We start from the raw sequence: 23290 nt of genomic DNA, 5'->3' as shown, positions 1-23290 counted from the left end.
GTCCAAAGGATCCATGCAGATAGACATCCCTTGTTCAAATATTCCTAGAATAAATGTAAGGGGAAAAAATCAGCTTGGGTTAGGTCCCTCAATGGATCCTTGAAATCTCTCAGGCATCACCTGGTGTGGAGAGCAGACCCCCATATGCCTCCCATTCCCCAAAATAAGCAAAGCAATATGCTATTTCCCCTCAGGCAGCAAGATGAGCCATGCTGTGCTCCTTGGAGGAACACTCTGCAGAGCCTTCCCTTGAAAAGATGTTTGTTCTATGTAAATAACTGTGTCCTCAAACAAAACCTTGTGCCAGAGGACATCTCGCAGAGCACATCTGTGCTAGTTTGAAGCTAGCTAGAATGTTTTGGTGAGAAGAACTAGGTTACCGTCACAACATCTCATAGTTCTGTGTTGCCAGAGGAGCACAGAACACATTGCATCCCCTTGCACAATGTATGGAAACGTGGTGGCATGATGGCAACTGAGGCTTTGAGTGTGATTGGTCCCTACAGACAATGAATTAGGAGAGGCTGCCATTTATTTATCTGTTTATGTATCTATCCCCTTCCTGCAGCTGTACTTGAGTGTGCAGACGACCCAGCGTGCTTGCAAATGGTCCTGGGGTGGGCTAGGTAAAAGGGCCTGTGAGCTTCCCCAGGAGGACCCCCAGGGCAGGAGGAACCAGCCTGGACTGCCCAGCCCCTGAGCATTCTGATGCAGGATGGCCTCTTGCTGCTCTTTTACACTATGGTTGTGCTTTGGGAGTGGGTTTCTAAAAACAGAGCCCTCTGTCTATACACAGCCCACAGCAAACCACCACGCTTAGCTTTCCAGGCAAATGGGTACAGCTGCATCTGGTGTCCATCTTTTTCATACTCACTCCATCCCTCCTGTCATGGGATGGCTGGGTGGCTGTGCTGAGAGAGCCCCTGCCTGCTGCCATCCCTCCCTCTGCATGCCGCGGGCACTGCGTGGCCCTGGAGCACACTGTTAATAGTCGGAAGCGATGAATGGATTTCCCCTTCCTCTCCATGTGTGCTTTAGATTTTTGGCCGGATGCAACACGGGCTCGGGACACACCAAAACATGAGGCTCGCTCCTCAGCAGCCCTGTCTTTCACATGGGAACAGTTCCATTTGTGAAGCAGCATGAGGTTTGGCAGGTGAAGCTTACGGTGATTTGCTAGCGAATGCCTTGCATTTGCCGGGAGAACAGCCGCGAGCCGGCAGGAGGCTGGAGTGGTCTCACGGAAGGGTTGGGTGTGCAACCTCCTGGGGCTGGGGGGCAGGGAGGCTGTGCTGTACCCATGCCTGTACCTAGGCTGATGTCGGTGCATAGGAAAGCCCTCAGGGAAAGCCAGGCTTTCTGTTGCTTTCCCTCTCCTCCCAGGCATGTTTCCTGCAACAGGGAGTTTTATCCCCCAGCAGTGCATGCCTTCCCGAGCAGCCTGGCTGGCTTTTTGTTGTCCAGCTTGTGCTCCTGCTCAGTCCCTTTCAGACTTTGCAGGCATGGATCAGACCCTGGCACAATATAGAGCCCAGGTGCAGCCACGCCTCAGCACCCCAACTCGCGGTGCTGGGAGGCCCATGTGTCACAAGGTGTGTGCAGCCTCAGCATTGCCGCATGCTGCTTGCCAGGGAAGAGCTTACACAGGGCAGCTCCAGCCAGCTCCTGGAGTCAGGGCCGTCTCCAAACAATGGGTGGAGAGCAGGAAACAGTCGCATGGGAAACAGGATTTGGCTCCGCCGCCGCCACTACCAGCCACGGCCCCTTGGCCCCTTTCCTTTCCCTGCTCCAGAAAGCCCTTCCCACAGCCATCAGCCACACGGCTGCACTGAAGCGATGGGGATGCTGCCGGCCATGCGGGCTGGGGCATGAGACCCTCTGCACGGCAGGAGAGGAGCGAGGTTGGGACACTTCTCAGCCAGACTGGGGCTCCATCATGGCTCAAGAAGCCCTGAACACACGGCCCTAGCCCTGGAGGGGTGGGCGCCTGCTCCCTAGGAGAGCTGCCACCGGGCAGGGAACCTCAGTGGCCTCTTTGCCACCAAGCCCCATTCCTGAGCAACTGGGTGGCCACCGAGCAATCAGAGACAGAGTTATTCTCCTCTCTGTGCCTAGGCAATGCACCAGAGGATATGGTCTCAGCTGCCCTGGACATCAAGCAGCAGGACAGAGGCGAGATGGGGCTCATAGGCAGGGAGCAGGAGTCCTGAGGTGCCGCTCACATGGAGCTCCTAGGCAGCTGCAGCCTCCAGCTCTGAAACCTGTGGCTGAGGCATGCCAGGAATTTTCTAATCTCTGCCAGATTCAGGACACACTCCACGGATATGGGACTCCAGGCTTATCTTCTGCTTCTCCTCGCACAGCTGGCAGGTAAATCCCCCCTTTCCCTCTGCCCCAGGGGGAGCCTCTGCGGGAGGTTTGGTGGAGTGAGATGGCTGTGAGCTCAGTGGCGCCATCGGAGCAGGGTTTGGAGAGAGGAAACATCCCTTTGTGATCCGCCATTTGAAGACCTCAGAGGCCATCAGTGCCCTTCCCTACCTGCCTGTCCCCAGCAGGGGTATGGGATACTGGCAGTCTGTGGGAGGAGAGGGACCCCGAAAGTCCAGCCCTGCTGCATTCTTGGCTCTTGGTGGGGAGCTAACCCCGTGGGGATCTCTAAAGGGAGATCAGGAATGTCTGCCATGCCATCCTCCTAAGTCTACAACTGACTCTATTGTGCCTACTGAGCTGCAGGCGGCAAAAATGTCCGGGAATGGGGGTGGAATCTAGGTGACAGTTTTTGACCCTGAATTTGGGCTGGGACAGCTCTACCTCTGTCCAGCTGAGACATCCCCTTGTGCTTCCCCACCCCAGGGGCCATCCTAGACATCACCCTGATTGCCAACGTGCAGAGCCTGTCCCACTCCAACTTCTTCCTGTCCTGTGTGATGGGGGAGCGCGATGTGAGCTACCTGCAGATCGAGCGGGAGAACAAGATCGTGATGACGCACCCCAAGACTGGCTTCCAGAACTACCGCAACCGCAGCAACCATGTCCAGGCCAGGGGCTTCTCCATGGCCGACCTGGTGGGAATCCTCTACTGTCTGGGGCGCACCCCAACTGAGCAGGCCCAGGTGGTCTATGTGCACAACAGCCACAATGGTGAGTGGTGGGGGGGGGGTAGTGGGCAGCTCCTCACCTGCCAGCTGAATCCACATGGGAGATACCGACCCTGTGCTTTGCAATTGTGGTGCAAATTGGTAAGGTGGGGGGGCAGTAGTGACCTACAAGCTAGGTTTGGGGTCTGCCAGCACCAGTGAGGTTGAGGTGGGGAGGGTGTTCAATTGTAAGACCATGACTAAGCCCCAAGGAGGCATGCAGCAGGCAATGGGCAGCAGCATAGGCAGCCAGCTGGGCTAAGAATGGTGCTGTGGGGCAGGGCAAGGTCCAAGAGGAAATCAGGTGCTTTTGGAGGGTATGGTGGTGCCTGAAAATCATTAACCAGGGTTGGGGGCAGCCCACTGGAGCTGTGCCAGACTCATGCCACAGGCTCCCAGGGAGGTGGTAGTGCTCGTGTGTATCTCTGACAGCCTCCCTGGGAGGTTGGTAAGAGCCTTGGCACAGCAGCATGTCACCACTTTGGCACTGGATTATTGCCAGGCAGCACTCCCATGTGTGGTAGCCAAAGATAGTGCTGGACTCTTGTGTCCCACTCCCATTTTGGGCCATAAAAGCTGAAAGGGCCTCTCAAGGCTGGCTAGCAGCAAGGACATGACCCAAGATAGCACTCTGCCACACCACCCACCCTGACCTGCTCCATTTTTCCTTAAGACTGCAAAACTATTAGGACTGGAATTTTCTGTGATAGATGTTTTCCTCAGGATACTTTCTAACTCTTTTCAGAAAGTTTTGGCTAAAACAGCTGAGCTTTGTCTGAGAATGAGGTGAGGGGATGCAAATTTCCCTGTATGTGTTTAAAACACAGCTTTAGCAAGCAGCTCTAGTCTCTCCAAACCGGGGAACAGAGGCTGTTGGTGTGTTGGTGTGCTCCAAGCATTGCTCAAGGAGTAGGGACCAGCTTGTGTCCTCATCAGGAAGCTCAACCCAAAAATAGCAGCAGTCCTACTGGAAACAGTGCTGGCTGGTCTGGGTAAGAAGAGTGGCAGAAAGGTGCCAAGAGAGGAAGGCAAAGGCACTGGAAGACAGCATGGGGGGCATGGCCAGTGGGGTGGGAGGAGGGTGTGAAGAGCACAGAGGGGACTCTGAACCCTCAGATGTTCTTGTATGTTAGTCATGGAGGTAGGTGATGGCTCTGGGACTCCGTCAGTCTGGCAGACTGTCCCATCGAGAGGAGGCTTCCAGCCGATCCTCCTGCCCTTGTTCGACACAGTCAGGCCAAAGTAGCACTCAGTGTCTGGGTCCAAGCCTCTGTGGGAATCATAAAGGACAAAAAATTGGCTTTTTCCTAAGTGTTGAACAAGCTCTGTTTAAATTCAGAGAAGGACAAGTTAAAAAAATGGGGGAAAATAAGCAAGAAAATTACATCTTTGCAGGGAAAGGAAAGGCTGTGTGCAAAACCCACAGGGAAGGCTTGTTAAGTCCACAAGTGCACCGAGGCAGGCAAAGGTGATGAAACAGCAGGTGAGAAATGCTGTTAGAGGAAAGCTAGAAGTTCTCAAAAGGCCACACACAAAGATGAACAGAAGAAGGAAGATAAACTTTGGAAGTTTTGCTGTAAAACCAAATTTAATCACAGCAAAGAGATCCTGGGGAGCAATTCAGAAGGGTTTAAATCTGGCAATAAACTACTTTTTTTACAATAGTCAGAGGAGGAAGATGTTTTTTAGGGGGGGAGGAATTTGCAGAAAACCAAAATCCTTCTCATTTTGCATCCATGTGCACAGTAAGGCTTTCTGTGGGATCTAAAATGCCAGTGCAGATAGCAGAGGACAGGTGATTAAATGGCCAAACAGAGCAGCACAGTGCTGCCAGGCTGAGCTTGCTGTGAGATGGGTATGTGCCTGCAGGGCTGCTGCTGGAATACCAGCCTTTCCTAAAAGCTTTCTGGATAAGGAGTCACAGGCCTGTAAACCCAGACTGAAATGGTGCAAATGAGTAGAAACCATGCTGTGGAGCATAATTTGTACTTCTGTGGTCCTTGAGAAGGAGGCAGCATGAAGGACCTGGAGAATAGAGTCATAGAACCATAGAATCAACCAGGCTGGAAGAGACCTCCAAGATCATACAGTCCAACCTATCCCCAGCCCTATCCAGTCAACTAGACCATGGCACTGAGTGCCTCATCCAGACTCCTCTTGAACACCTCCAGGAATGGTGACTCCACCACCTCCCTGGGCAGCTCATTCCAATAAATCTTATGAAGAGTGACTGAAGGAGACGGGGCTGTATAGTTTGAAAAAGAGGAGGCTGAGGGGAGACCTCATCACTGTCTACAGCTCCCTGAAAGGACGTTGTGGAGAGGTTGGTACTGGTCTCTTCTCACAGGTAATTAGTGATAGACCAAGAGGGAATGGCCTCAAACTGTGACTGGGTACATTTAGACTGGATATTAGCAACATTTTTTTCACAGCAAGAGTGGTCAGGCATTGGAATGGGCTGTCCAGGGAGATAGTTGAGGCATCGACCCTGGATGTGTTTAAAAGTCACTTGGACACCCATGCTTGAGGATGTGGTTTGAGGGTGAACTTAGTAGAGTAAGGATATTGGTTGGACTTGGTGATCCCAAGGGTCTTTTCCAACGTGAATGTTTCTGTGATTCTGTGGATTTGCAGTGGGAGGATCTCCTGGGTGGCAGCAGTGAGGATGGTCTGGGTGACCTGCCCACATGTGATCCAGTGTGATCTGCTATAGGTGATTTTGTTCTGGCAGGGAGGTTGAACTAGAGGATCTTTCAAGGTCACTTCCAGACCTTAATATTCTGTGATTCTGTGACCCACTTGACATTGTTTGCTCAGGTTCCTGGAGAAAATTGGGAAAATTCCCTTTCAAAGGCTCTTTGGGGGAAGCTCTGCACCCAGAGGGTGACAGGAGATGTCTTTGCGTGGATAAGTAACTGACTAAAAGAGAGGGAGCAAAAATAGGAGTTAATTTGTGGTTCTTGTCACACGGGGGAGTCCCCACTAGCGTGGTGGCTGGGTCTGCAGCGACCTGTGCTGGTTACCAGCCCTTGAACAAGCAGCTATGCCATCTGCTGTCCCTGAGCTGTCCAGAGACAAGAGTATGGATGAACTCTGTGAGAGGCTGCAGATGCCGCTGAGCAGTGATGGAGTGACAGGTAAAGTTCAGTGTAGGTAAAGGCAAAGTGCAGAATTTCAGGATCCTCAGGGGATGTGTTGGACTCTCTGTTGAGTGAGATGGAGTGGAACAGAGTGAGACAGTGAGAGCCACATCTGTGTGCCCTTCATAAAGGACTCCAAAGTCCGTGGTAGAAAGACCTCAACTAGAGACATGGGTGGGGAGGTGATTCTGCAGAATGACTGAGCTGTGTGACCTGCAGTGCCCTGCCCAGGGTGTCTGCAGCATGTGCCGTTTCCTCCTGGCCCCTGGCCTCACCCAGTTGAATGTGCCTTAGCTCCAGCCTGGGGTAGCTGTTTTAGTGTGTGCAAGCTGGTGTGCTGGCAAGATCCTGTGCCCTCTTTTGTCCTGCTATGGCACGCCTAGGGCTTGATTTCCCAGGCTGGAATGTATTTATAGCCCTGTTTGTGTTCAAAGCTGGGCTCTGGCTGACTCACATGCATGGCTTGAGAACTCACTGCTGCTGCATGCCCCAGCACCTGGGGAATCAGCTGGAGGGGTCAGGAAGGGATGGCCTGCCCCTGCAGAGGTTCAGGGTGGTCTCAGCTCCCACGCAAGGTGGGTGGAGAGGCATGTTGTGATGTCCCAGCAGAAATATACAGTGGGTGCTGGGCTGCACAAGGGCAGTGCTTTGGGACAGATGGTCTGAGGGTGCCAGCACTGCTCTTGGGTGTGAGTGCCCTGGGGGCAACCATCACTCATCCTGCTCCTCCCCCTCCACAGCCCATCTCTTCCCAGTGAAGGCCACAAAGTCTGTGAATGTCGCTGAACCGGTCACCTTCTCTGCCAAAGTCATCAAAAGGAAGGAGACAGACGTTATGTGGAAAAGAAACGGCAAGTGGGCCTGAGAGCAGGCACAAGGATGGGGCTGCTCACAGCTGGTGCCTGGCACCAGCCCCAGGGGTGCAGGAGGGCCCTGAGTCACCATTTGCCCTCTTGCAGGCACCTACTACCAGACCACAGACCGAGGAGAGGTGCAGGGCAACCTCGTCACCTTGACACTCCCCAATGTCAGCGTGAGTGAAAATGGTGTCTACAGCGCCACGTTCATGGGGGACAGTCCCCTGTGGAGTGCCTTCTACCGTCTGATCGTGAGAGGTGAGAGGGGCTCTGACTCCCTGGGATTTGGGGACAAGCAAATGTCCTTTGTAGCTGCTCTTTGGCTTGGTGCCACCCTCTGCCCCCTCTACTCTCTCAACAGCCTGCCCTGCAAAAAAATGGGGACCATCCTGTGAGAAAGATTGTCCTGACTGTCTGAATGGTGGCATCTGTCACGACCATGTCGGCGAATGTGTCTGCCCCCCTGGGTTCATGGGCACCCGCTGTGAGCGAGGTAGGTGTCAGGCTGCCCAGCAAGGGGGAGCTATGCCTAGCGCCTGCATGGGGGGCCCATGTCCTGGGCACCATGGCCATAAACTCCATATGCATCCCAGTGGCTCTCCACCTGCAGTGTGTCCTGTTTCTGGAGCAGGGCTAGCCCAGCCATCTCAGCAGGACACAGGTCCCACGCCTGCCCAGGGTGGTGTGATACAGGGTTCAGGACACCCATGCCAACACTATGCCACGCACGAGCAGCGTGCATAGGTGCATGGCAGGTAAAGGCAGACCACGCTTGCTTTTCCAGCCTGCCGGGAAGGGCAGTTTGGCCGCAACTGCCAGGAGACATGCCAGAGAGCCCAGGGCTGCAGGGGACTGAGCTTCTGTCTGCCGGACCCCTACGGCTGCTCCTGCGCCTCAGGCTGGAGTGGCTCCCGCTGCAGTCAAGGTACGGGAACATGGGCACCCATCAGCTCATCCAGCTCCCTCCAGAGGGCAGGTCTGCTCGCCAGCAGCAGCACCACGGGTGCTAACCTCTCCCAGCCTGGGCTGTGCTGCTGCCGGCACCAGCCGCCCAGTTCCCCTGCTGTCGTCCTGCACCACGGCTGGCTGTAACGGCGAGCTCTTAGCTGCCCAGTTCCCCTGCTGTCGGCCTGCACCACAGCTGGATGTAACGGCGAGCTCTTAGCTGCCCAGTTCCCCTCCTGTCGTCCTGCACCACAGCTGGATGTAACGGCGAGCTCTTAGCTGCCCAGTTCCCCTGCTGTCATCCTGCACCACAGCTGGATGTAACGGCGAGCTCTTCTCTTCCTACAGCCTGTCCCGCGGGATACTACGGTCCTGACTGCGCCTTGGAGTGTGCCTGCCAAAACGGGGGCAGCTGTAACCGCTTCAGCGGCTGTGTCTGCCCAGCAGGGTGGCACGGGCAGCACTGTGAGAAGTCAGGTGAGGCTGGCGCAGGGCTGCAGCCCTCAGAAGAGCTCCAGCACCTTCCTCACCGGTGGCTGAGGGAGCCATTGGCTACCAGCCTCACCAGCTGGCTCAGCAGCCCCTCTTGCCTGCAGAAATAGCCCCCAACCCTATGGAAACCAGGATGCTGCAAGGAGAGCATCTAATCTGGAATTAGGTGTGCCAAGAGCATTGAACCTGGCCTGTGGGGTGGGAATAGGGGCTGGACCACAGCAACTAGCACAGGACTGCTGGCACCAGGGTTTGGATGCAGCTGGGGCCATGAAAGGATCTTGTGCCTGGGGAACATAGGATCAGTTCTGATGCCAATTTCTGTGTACCAGACCGGTTCCCACAGATCATCCAACTGGCCTCAGAGCTGGAGTTCAACCTGGGCTCAGAGCCCATTGTCAGCTGTGTGGCCACCGGCAACCCACTGCCTGCCAGTGACAGCGTGGAGCTGCGCAAGGCTGATGGCACTGTGCTCAAGGTACCTCTCCTGTGCCCTCACCCTACCACCATCCCCGTGTTGCCAGCTGCCTCAAAAGCATCCATCTCCTCAGTGGGCTGCCAGGCAGCTTTAGGCCAGTGTCAGGAGCTGGAGGGCTGGGCCAGGCACCTGATGGCACCTTCTGTGCCCACAGCTCATCAAAGCCATCATTGAGCCAGGGCAGATCACATGCGAGTTTCAGGTGCGACACCTGACAAAGGCGGACACAGGGCTCTGGGAGTGCCGAGTTTCCACCACTGGGGGCCAGGACAGTCGGAAAGTCAAGGTCAACGTCAGAGGTGAGAAAAGGGTGGTGGCATGAGCAGGAGCTAGGGTTGATAGGGGAGGCTGACAGCACAGTGTGCCAGTGGCAAATCCCTTGCACCACCCATTGAGTGCCAGTGTCAGCAGACAGGTTTAGGTGGCAACAAAGACTTCTCTGACAAAGCTGGAAGGAGCCAAGAGGTGGAAAATGTACCCACGCTCTGCTCCTTATTGCTCCCAGTCCCCCTGGGTCATTCCCTTCTCCTTCCCTAAGTGCCACCAGTGCCTCTGAGCGCCCCCCGGCTGCTGGCCAAGCAGAGCCGCCAGCTTGTGGTGTCACCTGTGGACTGCTTCTCTGGCGATGGACCCATCACCTCTATCAAACTACTCTACAAGCCCAAGGATGACACCTCAGCCTGGTCATCTATTGTGGGTATGTGTCTGCCATGGTGTGGAAAGCACAGGTAAGACCTGGGCAGGAAGGGACAGCTTCCTGAGCCAGTGGGGTTCTGGGGTGGGCAGAAGTGTGCATCTCAGGTGCCCCATGGTGACGTTGAGGAGGATGCCAGTCACAGGGCAGATTGTGAGTCATGGGCGTGGTTTTGACATATCCTCTTGGCCAACAGTTGACAACAGCGAGAACATCACCCTCATGAATCTCCGGCCTGTGACTGCCTACATCGTCAAGGTGCAGCTGACACGGCCTGGGGATGGTGGGGAGGGCAGCAAAGGTCCAGAGGCCGTCATGGTGACTGAGTGCCTTGGTAAGCCTTCATCTCCCTCACTGTTGCTCTGCCCCTAAGAGTGACCTTACTCTTAACTTTTCACAGTGCAGGATCTGCAAAGCCTCAGGGCTGATGTGCCGTGAGGTTTTGCTGCCTCTTTATTTACAGAGCCCACAGTCAAGCCTGTGATCGAAGGTTGGTCCATAGAGGAGAAGAACACACTTCACGTCAACTGGAAATTGTCAAGTAACCATGAGCCAGCCCATGGGTTCATTGTGCACCTCTTTGACTCTGCAAGGCGGCTGGTGTGTGAGAAAAACATCACCTCCATCTCAGTGCTTTCTGCCCGCATTGGGGATCTGGAGTTCAACAAGGAATACGGACTAGAGGTGCTGGTGTACCACTGCACCAGCCTGGGGCCTCCCTCTGACCTCTACAAAGTCATGATCAACAGTAAAGGTGGGTCTACTGGAACAGAGTGAGTTATTACAGTGAATCACAATGATAAATCAGTTATAACTGTAACAGTGAGCATCCCCAGATCCAGCTTCTGTTGTATCCCATCTCTGATAAACAGCTGCCTGGCAAAAATAGGTCCTCCTTTTCCCACTAGACCCCACAGCCTCCAGCACCAGGCAGCTGAGACATGTCCTAAACTGAACAGGTCATTCAGGCCATCATGAATGATGCTTGCAAGCTGATCTGTCTTCTGCAGCCTTGCCAAAACCCTGATGGACCTGTCTATATTTGCAGCCTTCACAACATTCCATGGCAACAAGTTTCTTGATATAATTAGGCTTTGTATCCAAAAATAATTTCCCTTTAATTCACTTTAACCTTACTGCCTGGAAATTTTGCTGGCTGGCCGCTAGAGTTTGGGAAGACCTTCAGTCCCTCCTATGGGCAGATACGTACATGCACATGGGTGGGATACTGTGGGGAGGTGGAGTATCAGCCTGACCAAACTTTCTGTCAGCCAAGGAGGAGGGACTGCACAAGGCCTTTGGTGAGGCTCAGTGCCAGCTGCTACATGTTGGGAGGGCTGGTGAGCATCAGGCTTGGAGGATGTGAGGTTTTCTCCACACAGCTCCTCTGGGAGCTTTGTTTGATTTGGGGATAGGAATGTGTGCAGGCTGGGGAAGGCTCAGAGGAGGTGATGAGAAGCTTTTTTCAAGTCTCAATCTATGAGGGAGACTTGAAGAAAATATCTAAAGGCTTAGTCAATACACAGACGCCTAGCTTGACAGTCCCTGAAGCTTAGAAGAAGTTGGAGGTACAGACCTGCTTCACTGTTGTACCTGTGAAGCACCTCCACCTTCTCCTGTACTGCCTCTGTGCAGAACCCAGGGTTTCTGGAGGTCCCTCAAAGTTGGCACAGCTTTAGTTGTCATCACTATCTGCAGGGTCTCGTCTCTACAGCAGCATTCAGGCTCTGCAGCACCCAGAGCCTCATCTTGGGGCTGACACTCTCCTCTGCTTGTCCCAGGGCCCTCCTCACCACGGCTGCTCTCAGCAGAGTCAGTGTCCGACACTGCTGTCAGGCTTTCGTGGCAGGTTCCTGAGTACCCCAATGGGGGCATCACCAAGTACATCGTGGAGCTGCAGCAGGTGGGAGGCACCAGTGAGCCCCAGTGGATTGACACTGACAGCGGCGCTGAGACCACCAAGATTGTCGGTGGCCTCAATGCCAGCACCAGTTACCAGTTTCGTGTCCGTGCCAACTCCCATGTTCCAGGGGAATGGAGCCAGCCTGTGAAAGCCAAGACCCTGGGGGACGGTGAGAGGCATATCCCAGCAGGCTGGGGTCCATTAGCTCTGCTGGAGCTTGGGCTTAGCACCTGAGTCAACAAAGCACTTGGTGTCTTCAGTTCTGCTTTGCCTAGTCCTGGTGGGGAAGGGGTGACATGGTCAGAACATGGTATCCATGGAGTGGCTCTGCCTTGCCAGATGGTGACATGGTGCACAAGGGTCTACAAAAGCAGAGCAAAGCCAGCACAGGAAGAGTTGGTGGCTGGACCTGGAGCTGGCTGGAGGTCCAGAGACCAGTGGGTTTGGTGGCAGGGTCTGGGCTGTGACATGTGTGTTGCCATGACACGAGGAGATCAGGATGTGGTTGTGGTGTTTTCATGGCATCCCAAGGTGCTGGAAGAGGGCTGCTGTCTTGGTGCTTGGCCACATATGCAGCCTGGGAAGGGTTCATCTCTGAACCATTCATTGGCTTTCCATGTCTCTTTTTGGCAGGAGCACTGAGCGTGCCACCCAGCCTGGGCAGCCAGAGCACTGAGCAGGCCGGAATAGACCAACAGCTGCTGTTGGCCATCGTTGGCTCTGTGTCTGTCACCTGCCTCACCATCCTTTTTGCCCTCCTGGCTCTTTTCCTCATCAAGAAGAATTTTTTCCACCGGCGCCGCACCTTTACATACCAGTCTGGCTCGGTGAGTGCCACCTGCCCCAGCAGGACTGTGTCCCCAGCTCCCCACATCCCAGCCCGATCCAGGTCACGCTCCATAGCCTCCAGTCCGGACACAGCCAGACCTCGCTTCCACTCAGAGAGGGTGCGGAGCCCACCCTTGCCCGCTATGCCTGCCCTGACGGGACTGCCGCATAGGCAGAGGGGTGCCCGGTGCCTCTAACCTCACCCACTCCTGTCTGCCAGGGGGAAGAGACCATCTTGCAGTTCAACTCAGGAACTCTGACCTTGACACGCCGGCCAAAGCCCCAGCCTGAGCCCCTCAGCTACCCAATCCTGGAGTGGGAAGACATCAAGTTTGAAGATATGATTGGGGAAGGCAACTTTGGGCAGGTCATCAGGGCCATGATCAAAAAGGATGGCCTGAAAATGAATGCAGCCATCAAGATGTTGAAAGGTGGGCATGGGAGAAAAGGAGCAGGGTGAATTGGGGGATGTAGCTTCATCCTAGGACATGCCTGGAACTGAGATGGGGCAGGAGCTATTGTCAGAGGAGCGGAGGAAGGGCCCTTGTTGTAGGGCTGAGGTATCCATCCTTCATTGCTTCCAGAATTTGCTTCAGAGAATGACCATCGAGACTTTGCTGGGGAGCTTGAGGTCCTGTGCAAACTGGGCCACCATCCCAACATCATCAACTTGCTGGGTGCCTGTGAGAACAAGGGTGAGGACTGTTGCCCTCTCCACTCTCCCCAGCCCCAAGGCTCCTGTCCACCTGGGTATTCTTCTTTGCTGGGGAGAGACCCATGAGCCCAACCTCCTCCTGTCCCCAGGCTATCTGTACATTGCCATTGAGTATGCTCCCTATGGAAATCTCCTTGACTTCCTCCGCAAAAGCCGAGTCTTGGAGACAGACCCAGCCTTTGCCAAGGAGCATGGCACTGCCTCCACTCTCACCTCCCAACAGCTCCTCCAGTTTGCTTCAGATGTGGCCAAGGGGATGCAATATCTGAGTGAAAAGCAGGTACATCTCCAGCAAGCTCCTCAGACCACTCAGCCCCGGGGGCCTGGTGACTCCCCATAAGGACATCAGACTCCTAGGGCTAGAAGGAGAGAGTGTGTGGCTCATGGTGACCACTGACCCCTTTCAGTTCATTCACAGAGACCTGGCAGCCAGGAATATCCTGGTGGGAGAAAACCTGGCCTCCAAGATCGCTGACTTCGGCCTCTCCAGAGGAGAGGAGGTCTATGTGAAGAAGACGATGGTGAGGCAGGAGCAAAGCATTTCCAGGGGGCCTGCACCAATTCAGTGGGCAGGACCTCTACTTCCAGTGGAAGTGACTCACCATGCCGAGCCCAGCTAGGTCACAGCAGCCCTTCTTTGTGGGGCGCTCCCCCTTCTCTGACGCTGGTTCTCTGTTTGCCCAGGGCCGCTTGCCAGTCCGATGGATGGCCATCGAGTCCCTGAACTACAGCGTGTACACCACCAAGAGTGATGTGTGAGTCCTGCAGGCAGGGGTACCAGGGCTGGGGCATAACAGCAGCTGCCTTCGCCCATCTAGAGTGGTCAGTGTGGTGAAGATTTGCTCTGGGTGCTGCAAGGGCAGGAGGTGCTACTCATACATCTCCCTGGGGAGCTGTTGGCTATGCCCAAGAACCAGCTGCCTACTCCACTCATCAGCAGGGCATGGCTGGGGACTCCATCACAACCTCGTCTCCTTACCTTTCAGGTGGTCTTTCGGTGTCCTGCTCTGGGAGATTGTCAGCTTAGGTAAGACTCTTTTGTGTCCCCTGCCTCAAATCAGATCGTTGCAGGTCTGGTCCTCCTGCAGCCCCACAGGGGACACCCCAAGGACCACCCTCACTGCAGCCAGCTGTGTGTCTCTGGCTGCAGGAGGGACTCCGTACTGTGGGATGACATGTGCTGAGCTCTATGAGAAGCTGCCCCAGGGCTACCGCATGGAGAAGCCTCGCAACTGTGACGATGAGGTGTAAGTAGGCAGAAGGTCCCAGCTAATGGTGGCACCCACATGTCCCTGACCTCACTGCCCCACGGGGCTCCCACCAACTTGCTGTAGCTCCTGCCTGGCTCCTTTCTGCACTGTGGTCAAGGGATGAGCTGGGGTCCCACACCCCAAGCCTCCTTCCTGTCTTTAATTTCCAACCTGCTCCCCTCATCTCCCACAAAGAGCTTTCTGCCCTCTCTCAGCTTGTGCACACTGAGTCACTGCTGGCTCTCTGCCCACAGGTACGAGCTGATGCGGCAGTGCTGGCGTGACCGTCCCTACGAGCGCCCACCCTTTGCCCAGATCTCCATGCAGCTCATCCGCATGCTGGAGGCCAGGAAGGTGAGTGGTGACAGCTCAGTGGCAGGAATGTCCATACTGCACAGAGCTTGTCTGAATGCTGGAGCATTCTGTGGGCTCAAAGTGGGCACAACATCCAGCAGCAGAACCTGTGTGACCCCACCATGTGTGGGGTCACACAGCATCACTTTTTGGGTGTGTTGAGCACCACTGCTTCCCCTCAGGACACAGCAGAGTGTGTCTGCAGGGATGGGAAGTAGATGGGGACATTGTCAGAACTGGCTCCTGACTGAGCTTCCCCCACAGGCCTATGTGAACATGGCGCTGTTCGAGAACTTCACCTATGCAGGGATTGATGCCACTGCTGAGGAGGCATGAGGCTGTGCTGGCGCCATGTACTGGGCAACACTATCCCCAGCCTGCTAGGATAAAGCTGTGGAGATAAGGGACTGCCCCTTCTCAAGACCACCTTCATTACAGCAGGACTGTGCCACCCCTTCCCCAGCTGCTCATTCAGCATGTGCTGGCCACACTGGTATGCCAGCAGCTACCAACACAGGCCCACACTATTGAGAGACATGTTGTGATGGCCTCCAAGGACAAATAGCAGCACGGTGTTTACAGCAAAGCAGGCAAGAAATGGTGCTGCAACCTGCACCCATGGACACAAATACCTAAACTTTTGGGGTGAAAGAGGAAGAAGCAACTCAGCAGCTACCTGCCCTGAAGATCTCAGCCCATTCTGTGCCTGACCTGGTGCCAATGAGGCTGTGAGCATCACTGTTGACGTGGGACAGGGCCATCTCATTGGGCGTGAAGGGACGAGGTGCAGTGTTGGCTTCACACTGCCTCCAGCTCTGCGGTAGCCTTCAGAGATGTCAGCTCTGCCTTACAGACAATAAACGTCTGCAACAGGCAGCCGAGTCCAGCTCTAGGGAGGTGGGGATCCAGCTCTGTCCTGACAACACTGGGGAACAGGATGCAGGGCTCTGATGGGCTGTTGATGTGATGGGCACTCCTTGGGATCCTGTCTGTGATGGGGATGCTCTGATAATCATCAAGGATTCCCCTGTGCCCCAAGACAAGCCCCAAGTCTCATCACAGCATGGAGATGGGTTTTCTTAGTATCCACATGAGATTGTCACTCCTTGAAATCTAAGACTTTGTCCTGTCCCCAAGGAAAATGGAGAACAGTCCTTCCTGTGCACCTCTGCTAGCATGCTTGAAAACTGTTCTTGCAGCTTCCTCTCAGTTGGATGCTTTTCACAGGGGTAGTCTTGCTCCTGCAGATGGTTCCTGTGGGGTTGTGCAGCTCTGCATGCTTTGCACCCTGGCCAGACAATGCCTGCCCAGCACTGTGCCAAGCTGCCAGGTAACTTCCCACATCTCAAATAAGGACCGTGGTGTTAAACCAGCCTGCTTGAAGGTGTGCTGCTGCCAGGATTCTTTCTCATATGCTGGCTTCTGTCAAACATCTCCTGGGCTCTGCGCTGGCCCTCCCGTGGGAGCTCCTGTCCAAGACTGTAGTCTCTCACCCTGCACTTCTGCTGATTGTTAAATTGACAGTGGATGGGCTTTTTCTCTGTTGGCTTCAGCTTGCTAAGCCCTAGGCATGCTATCCAGCTGCCTGCATAGCCTGTGGGAAACAAGGGAGGCTGCTCAAGCCCAGTATCTTAATCAAAGGCAGAGACATTTGCATTTGCCCTTCTGGACAAGAGTCTTTTATCTCCAGAGAGTGTTTCAACCTTGTCAGTACAATTTTGATTTCCTATTCTGGGCTCCAGTGCTCTCTGGTGTCAGCTGCAGACCTTAGTAGGCAGTCTCTCTAACCCATCACTGAAGTTACCAATAAAATGGTGATAGGCTCTGGCTCTTGGAAGCAGCCTGATGTGTGCCATTACCTGTGCACCTCCTCCACTGCCAGGTGGGAATGGCATCTGAGGCAGCATCATCAGCCCTGTCCAAACCAAGGGCTTTCTGGTTTTTGCCTCCCTGACAGCAAAGCCCAGAAGCCAGATCGAGAAAAAAGTGGAACTGGGTTGACAAAATTTGACTGACAAACTAACACTGGCTGTTCCCACCTCTTATCAGTACCTTTTGTGCTGTCCCCAGCTGCAGAGCAGTGGGGATGCATGTGCTAGTGGTCCCTCACATCCTGACTGGTGCTCCCTAGGCTATGCCATGGTGCTGCACACAGGCAAGGTAGGACACCCCTCTGACCACCCATGCCAAGTGGCAATGGTAGATTGGCAACCTCAGGTCAGTCTCATGAGCATGCCTGCAAGACCTCAAAATGATGGTCCTGCTCTTGCACCAGGACCACTAGCATCTTTGTAGATGCTGCCAATGCTCCCTGTGCTTGCAGCTCTCCTGCCAGCACAGTCATGCAGAGCAGACCCAGTGCACACCACTGACAGGCAGCATGGACTGGGATGGAGCCAGAGCAGCCACCCCATATCCCATTCCCCGCTATGCCTGCAGCCCCCAACAGCCTGCCTTGCCCCAAAAAGGGGCCTCTCTGGTTTCTGTGGAGTTGTTTTTCTTCCTACCCCAACCTCCTGGCGTGCTGGTAGCCACAAGAGCAGGACGTGGTGCCTATCTGATAGGAGCAGTCTCTCTTGGCACTGCGGCTGGTGGTGGAGGGGCCACAGCATGGTGGTTTTGGGCACAGGGAAGTGCTGGCAGTGGGGTGGGGGGAGCCTCCAGTCAGGCTTCCTGAGCTGCACAGCCACCACTTCCCAGATAAAGGTATTGTCTGGAGGAGCTGCAGCAACTCCCAGCCCCGGGTGCACAGAAGAGCCCAAGCACGGCACACAGCCCTGGCACACGGGTTGCAGATGGGAGCCTGCCCGCACTGGGGCTGGCTGCTCTCGCTGCTCCCTGCCACTTTGTTCAGCCTCTGCAGCCTGCCATCAGCCCCCGAGCCAGTGACATCCCAAGGTAGGTCTCTGGGGCCATTTTCTCTCACACAGTATGGACTAGAGGAGCTGGCACACTAGGAATAGCCAGTAAGCACCCCTCAGCAACCAAACTCTGCAAAGCTGGGGAAGGGACACTCCAGGAGGGTGTGCAAGGGGTGCTGAGGGTGGGTGATGGAGCACCCTTCTCATCCATGGGATACCCCGTGGTGCCCAGAACAAATGGACATCCCTGCTTTCTGCAGGTAGGATCTAGCAGCCCCCAGGCACCCTTTCAGAATGGCAGCCTGAGGCTCCTAGTCCTGCCAGGTAGCAGAGGGACACTCTGCTCATCCAAAGTTCTTGAAGTTACAGTGTCAATGATCTGAGCAAAATTTAAGGTAGCATCTGATGGCACACCTCTATGCCATGGGGAACGTGGCAGTACTGCCAGTGCTCCCACACCAGCCTTGCTGTGATCTTACTGCCCCACCAAGCAACCTCAGCTCAGCTGGTAGCTCTTCCTAGCCTGGTTTGCTGTGCCTGGCCAGAGCTGCTTCCCAGTCAGTTTTCTTCCATTTCAGGCCTGTCTACACTTTCCTTGAGGCCCTCTTCAGCATTTTTAACACTTCCTGTAAGACCATAAAAAGCATTAACTGAACAAAGTTCTGTTGATCTCCTGCTTGTCTCTCCAGCCCCATCCAGGTCTCTGCCCATGGCAGGCAAAGGAGCACAGTTTGAGTCACTGTTGTAGTGGCAGTGAGAGGAAGATTGAAGTTGGGCTCATCCTCTGCCCACAGCTTCTATATAACTGTGCCTTAAATCCATCACTAGTTTGACAGAATGCTGTCCAAGCATGGCTGATGTGGGCTGCAGAGCTGTGTGACTCCTCTTTCTAGGAAACAGCCTGCACCCAGCAGAGATGCTCTGGTAGCCCACAGGAACAGTGCAGCCTCCTACTGATGTTATGGGTCTCTGTGCCATTGCACTGCTGGGACCTGTCCACCCAATCCTCTGGTGATGGGAGCTGGGAAAGGTCATGTTGCCAGCATGAAGCCTGCTGTGGAGACAATGTAGTGCAAAAAGGGAAGAGCAGGTGGGGAAGCTGTGGGAAGGGGACATGGCCTGGAGGAGGAAGGCAACACAGGGCCAAGAAAGGAGGAACATGGCTGAGGGCACAGGGCAAGAGAAGGGACAGGTAAAGCAGAGGGTAACTGGGAAGGTGGCAAAGCTGTTTCAGGACCGTCTCTTATCTTTCAGCCAGGGTGGGCTAACCTAGCAGCACAGAGTGAGGTAGCAGGATGTGCTCAGCACATGAAGTAGGGCCAGGTACTAGCAGTGGGCTTCTGGGGTCCTGCAACTGGGGCAACACCTGGGGAAGAATGCACATCCCTGCAGGAAGATGAGGAAGAGTAGGGCTGGAGCAGGTGCCAGGGCAGAAGCAGTGGGGAAGAAGGGAGTGTTGGAGCAATGCTGGGGGCAGCCAGCCCTATGCTTCACACACCTGCATCTTAGGCTTGTCCCTTTTTCCCCAGCAACAGGGACAGGTACCCATGTGCCAGTCAAGCTGGCTGAGTGGGGTAGAAAAACCCACAGCTCCCCAGGCAGTCCCTGGGATCACAACACATCCCCACACCAACCCTGAGGCTCTTTCCCTCTCCCCAGAGCACTGCTCCTCCTTATCTCACTTCCGTGCACCTTCCTGCATGAGCAGGGCAGGGGTGCTTCCCCTCGATCGCCGAGCCCTGAGCCTCCATCTGACCACAGGGCTATTTCAGGATGTTTGTTTGTCCCAAAGGACCCCAAATGCTGAGGAAGGGGGGGAGTGGTGGGGTTGGTTGGTGGGGAGACATGCCACCAGCTGGGATCCTGGTGCAAGTCAGCAGCCAGCATGAGCAGAATGCTCCTCCCCACCATGTTAAGCTGGTGGAGGGCACCTGCAATGTCCATGTCCACAGCCATGTCCATGCTGCCGCAGGCGCCTGCACAGACCTGCCTCGGGGTAGATTTGGCCAGTGGGAATGGGGTTGCAGGTGAGATGGAAACAGTTTTTTGTCCAGTAACTCCTTCATGCCCACACTCCTCCCAGATGCTGCACTGCTGGCAGGGGTGCCTGAGGACATCCTCTGCTTCTCCCGCTCTTTTGAGGACCTCACCTGCTTCTGGGATGAGGAGGAAGAGGAGGCAGTGAACAGGATGTGCCGCTTCTACTACTGGTACAGCAGGTAGGAAGTGGCAGGGACACAGCCTAGCCTCTGTCTACCCACACAGACAGCAGCAGGGTCGAGGTATTGCCGCTCTTTGTGCCATCCCAGTGGCTCTCAGCTGCGAGATGGTGGAGAACCCATGGCAGATACCCAGCAGACACTGCACAACATGCAGGAGAGCTGGGATCTGGGCCGTCTGTCAGTCCCATGGGGATGGTACCCTGCAGTAGATGGGGCCACAGGGAAGGTCCTGAGGTGCCACAGGTGCCCTCTCCTCCAGTCTGACCGCAGGCAGGAGGCACAGGGTGCTGCAGGACGCTGCTCTCCATCCCTCAGAGATGCACCCACAGCGTGCACGGTCTCCAGCTGGCGCGAGGCCGGCAGGACCCGGCACGCCTGCGTATTCCCCAGCCAGGATGTGCGGCTCTTCACCCAGCTCCACCTCCGTGTCCTGGATGCCACCACCAACAAGACCAAGTACCAGCGGGAGCTCAGTGTGGATGTGGTGGGTGAGTCGCTCCCACCAGGCAACAGCCCTGTGACAGGGCAGTTCCAAGAGCAGAGTCTTGTGCCTTTCTCTGCACTGTGGGGACTGGCAGCACCCATGCCCTGCAAGATGGGCACAGAGGCAGCCCTGGGAAGACTGTCAAGTGTCTCCCAGCAGGATAAGAGGGTGCTCAGACAGGAGCTGCCCCAGGAGGACAAACACCCTGGTACAAAATCCACAGGTCTCATTGACCCCCCGACAAACATCACAGCCCATTGGGCTGGGGCTGTGGGGCAACTCTTCGTATCATGGAGGCCACCGCTCGCTGACTACCTGAACTTCTTCCTCTACGAGGTGCAGTGCTGCCCTGCCAGCTTCCCAGAGACACCCTGCAGCACTGCAATGGACCTCAGTGGGCAGCACCTTGGGGACCCCTACAGCCAGACAGCCATTAGCATCCATCCACCCACACACAGGGCAGCTGCAGCCTCCCGAGGAGCCGGGCAGGTACCTTGAGAGGCCAGAGATGATTAGGGGGACTTGGGAGGCCACAGTCACTCCTGCCTAGCCCTTCTTCTGCAGAGGCTGGTCCAGGCTGACACCTGGGTGGTCCTCCGGGACCTGCATCCAGGAGTGAGGTACCACATCCAGGTGCGCAGCAAGCCTGATGGCACCTCCATGGACGGCGCCTGGGGGCCCTGGTCGCAGACAGTGGCTGCAGAGACACCCCGTTCCTCTGGTGAGCAGCCAATCCCACGACCAGGGTGCTGGCAGGCACAGTGGGGAGGCACCCACACCTGGGGCTATGAGGGATGGAGGCAGGGGGGTCCTGGAGTAGACAAGGTGTGGCACCTGGGTCTCGTGAGCCCAGGGGGAAGCAACTTCGTCCCTGCCCTGGCTCTCACCTGCCCAGGAGACATCGGCCTGTGCTGCAGCACCCCTGACCTGCAGCATGTGCGCTGCGAGTGGAGCTGGGACCCCACAGAGCCCCACGACTCCCACCAGCTCTTCTACCGGCCACCTTCAAGTGAGGCCAGCACAAGGTAAGGGGCGTGCTGGGAACATGGTGCTCAGGCAGAGGGGCAGCACACACCAGGAACTGCTAGTCCCATTCCATGTCCTGCATTCCACTCTGTGCCACCTGGCTCTGTGCCCTGCCCTGCCAGCATCAGCCTCACACTCCTGGCCACGCTGCCCCTCCAACTAGGGGCAGCAGTGGTGTCAGGTTAGGCAAGTGCAGGAGGAGCAAACCTGTGCGGCCAAGGTGGCAGAGCTGGCAGAAGCAAGGGGAGTGGGGCCACCCTAATGGAACTGACTGGCTCCCCACTCCTCATTCAGGGAAGATGCATGGCAGCTTTGTGAGGAAGTGAGTGTGGGGACACAGGGCACCCATGCCTGCACCTTCCAGCCCAGGGCTGGCAGTGCCATCTCTATCCTGGTGAATGTCACCCAGCCCCACGCACCACCCACACTCAGCTACTTCAAGGAACCCTTCTGGCTGCACCAGGCTGGTGAGTCCCAGTGCCACGTGGACCCCCTGACTATGCCCACGCCCAGGTGGTGGGGATGTAGCATTCCATACTGCATTCCATGGCCCAGACACATCACCATTCCCAACAGTGCTCACCGATGCCCCACAGCTCATGCAGGCAACAGTGTCACAAGGCCAGTTGAGCCTGCAGTGGCTGCCACCCCTGGAGGAACTGGCAGAGCAGCTGGACTACCAGGTCCGCTATGCCGTGGAGAACAGCCATGAGTGGAAGGTAAGACATGGCCAGGACTCCCCTGAGCAGCCCTGCCCACACAGCCCATACAGGGTGAGATAGGAGGGAGCTGTGCCGCAGCACTGCCTCTCAGCCACCCACTGCAGCTGCGACCTCCAGTTTGCCTCTGCTCCACAGGTACTGCAGGTCCCACGGGCAGCCAGGAAAGAAGTCCTGGACCTACGGCCAGGTGCCCGCTACCATGCCCAGGTGCGGGCCCAGCCCAGTGGGCCATGGTACCAGGGAAGCTGGAGTGCTTGGTCCAAACCTGTTGTGGTTGATGCCGTGGCTGATGCAGGTAAGGAGCTGGGCAGGAGTGGAGGCTGCAGCCAGCGAAGCCACATGGCTGAGGGCTGGAGAATGAGCACTGGAAACAGAACGGATTGGTCCAAGCAGAGGGTGACAGGACTGTGAAGCGCTCAGTAGAGATGGGTCTGGAGAGGGCCACAGGCACAGCCTTCCTCCTCCCATACAGGCTGGATCATCCCCAGCGTTACAGTGGTGCCGCTGCTCTTCACAGGAGTGCTCCTGGGGCTGCGGTGCACTTTTCCCTCCCTCTACAGGTAAGGGATGTAAGTGGGGCAGGTGGGTGGAGGGTCCAGCATCATGCCCAGGCACCCTGCCCAGGAGACTCAGAGTACTTCAGGGTTGGGATTTGCTTTCGATGCTCCCTTCCCCGCACTCAGCAACGTGAAGCAGAAGCTTTGGCCCCCTGTCCCCGACTTGCACCGCGCACTCGGCAGCTTCCTCCATGAAAGCAGCAAACACGGCCAGGTGAGGGGGCCGGAGCAGAGGCAGCGCTCCTTGGCGACTGGCTCCCCTGGGGGCAGCTCGAAAGGCAGCGCCTACCGCACCCCTTTGTGTGTGTGTGTCCAGGCCAATGCGTTCTACAAGCAGCCGTCGGAGGAAGCCGTCCTGCCCTGCCTGCTGGAGGTGCTGCCTGGCCCGCAGCCGGAGGCGGACGCGCCGCCGGAGCAGGCTGCCGGCCGCATGCCCAGCACCGACATTGCCAACCAGTCCTATCTGCTCATGAGCGGCTGGGAGCCGCGCGGGCCGCCCTGACATAAACCACTCATGCACCAACCCGGCTGCCACCTTCCGCTTTCTTTCGCGGCGCCCCGAAACCAGCCCCCCGCCTACCCCTCCGGCCCTGCCGCGGGGCCCGCTCCCCGCCACGCAGCCGCT

At 56.1% G+C, this 23290-nt stretch overlaps 2 protein-coding genes across 6 annotated transcripts; both read left to right on the top strand.

Moving 5' to 3' along the window:
* Positions 1–1849: 1849 nt before the first annotated feature.
* On the top strand, positions 1850–16630 carry TIE1 (tyrosine kinase with immunoglobulin like and EGF like domains 1). Its single transcript, XM_064147794.1, has 23 exons — positions 1850–2370; positions 2854–3141; positions 7018–7128; positions 7237–7392; positions 7496–7627; positions 7919–8059; positions 8428–8556; positions 8904–9049; positions 9204–9348; positions 9588–9746; positions 9940–10077; positions 10207–10497; positions 11525–11815; positions 12280–12473; positions 12695–12905; positions 13059–13169; positions 13279–13469; positions 13597–13710; positions 13874–13944; positions 14176–14216; positions 14340–14436; positions 14694–14793; positions 15058–16630. The coding sequence occupies exons 1-23, from the start codon at positions 2325–2327 to the stop codon at positions 15127–15129; spliced, it is 3375 nt and encodes a 1124-aa protein (XP_064003864.1). The 5' UTR covers positions 1850–2324; the 3' UTR covers positions 15130–16630.
* An 820-nt stretch (positions 16631–17450) lies between these two features.
* On the top strand, positions 17451–23188 carry MPL (MPL proto-oncogene, thrombopoietin receptor). Of its 5 annotated transcripts, XM_064147788.1 has the most exons (12): positions 17451–17691; positions 19738–19873; positions 20192–20364; positions 20584–20849; positions 20925–21081; positions 21256–21385; positions 21681–21853; positions 21963–22105; positions 22244–22403; positions 22581–22668; positions 22792–22879; positions 22982–23188. In XM_064147788.1, the coding sequence occupies exons 1-12, from the start codon at positions 17589–17591 to the stop codon at positions 23165–23167; spliced, it is 1803 nt and encodes a 600-aa protein (XP_064003858.1). In that variant the 5' UTR covers positions 17451–17588; the 3' UTR covers positions 23168–23188. The 5 variants fall into 5 exon arrangements, with proteins under 5 accessions (XP_064003858.1, XP_064003857.1, XP_064003855.1 ...); XM_064147787.1 differs by lacking the exons at positions 17451–17691; positions 19738–19873 and having other exon boundaries at positions 19999–20364; positions 20925–21385; positions 22792–23188; XM_064147785.1 differs by lacking the exons at positions 17451–17691; positions 19738–19873 and having other exon boundaries at positions 19999–20849; positions 22792–23188.
* Positions 23189–23290: the final 102 nt, after the last annotated feature.

Source organism: Pogoniulus pusillus, chromosome 8, assembly GCF_015220805.1.
Source record: "Pogoniulus pusillus isolate bPogPus1 chromosome 8, bPogPus1.pri, whole genome shotgun sequence".
Classification (NCBI taxonomy): domain Eukaryota; kingdom Metazoa; phylum Chordata; class Aves; order Piciformes; family Lybiidae; genus Pogoniulus; species Pogoniulus pusillus.
This window is presented reverse-complemented; position numbering and strand designations above follow the sequence as displayed.